This window comes from Eimeria mitis, genomic scaffold, assembly GCF_000499745.2.
Source record: "Eimeria mitis Houghton genomic scaffold, Emh_scaff4066, whole genome shotgun sequence".
Classification (NCBI taxonomy): domain Eukaryota; phylum Apicomplexa; class Conoidasida; order Eucoccidiorida; family Eimeriidae; genus Eimeria; species Eimeria mitis.
The window spans coordinates 4,594-4,795 of NW_013572397.1; the positions used below are offsets into that span (position 1 = coordinate 4,594).

Sequence of the window (202 nt, forward strand, 5' to 3'; positions counted from 1 at the left end):
GGTGAGGATGATGCTGCTGATGATGGTAATTAGAATGACGAAGATTTTGCTGCTCCTCTTGCTGCTCCTGTTGCTGCTGCTGCTGCTGCTGCTGCTGATGCTGGAACTCAGCACAGAAGCTGCGCAGCGAACGAAGCAACGAGCAGCCTGTACGGTGTTTGGTGAGTGCACTTTGGCCCCCAAAAGAAAAAGAAATGATGCT

The 202-nt window shown here is 51.5% G+C and overlaps 1 protein-coding gene across 1 annotated transcript in view; it reads right to left on the bottom strand.

Annotated features, from left to right (window-relative positions):
* The window catches only part of EMH_0072150 (uncharacterized protein), a gene marked incomplete at both ends in the record, with an annotated part of 1,966 nt that overhangs the window by 878 nt on the left and 886 nt on the right, over positions 1-202 (bottom strand). The window contains one exon of the mRNA XM_013499178.1: positions 1-119. Within this exon, the coding sequence (XP_013354632.1) occupies positions 1-119 (119 nt within the window). The remainder of the gene's footprint in view (positions 120-202) is intronic.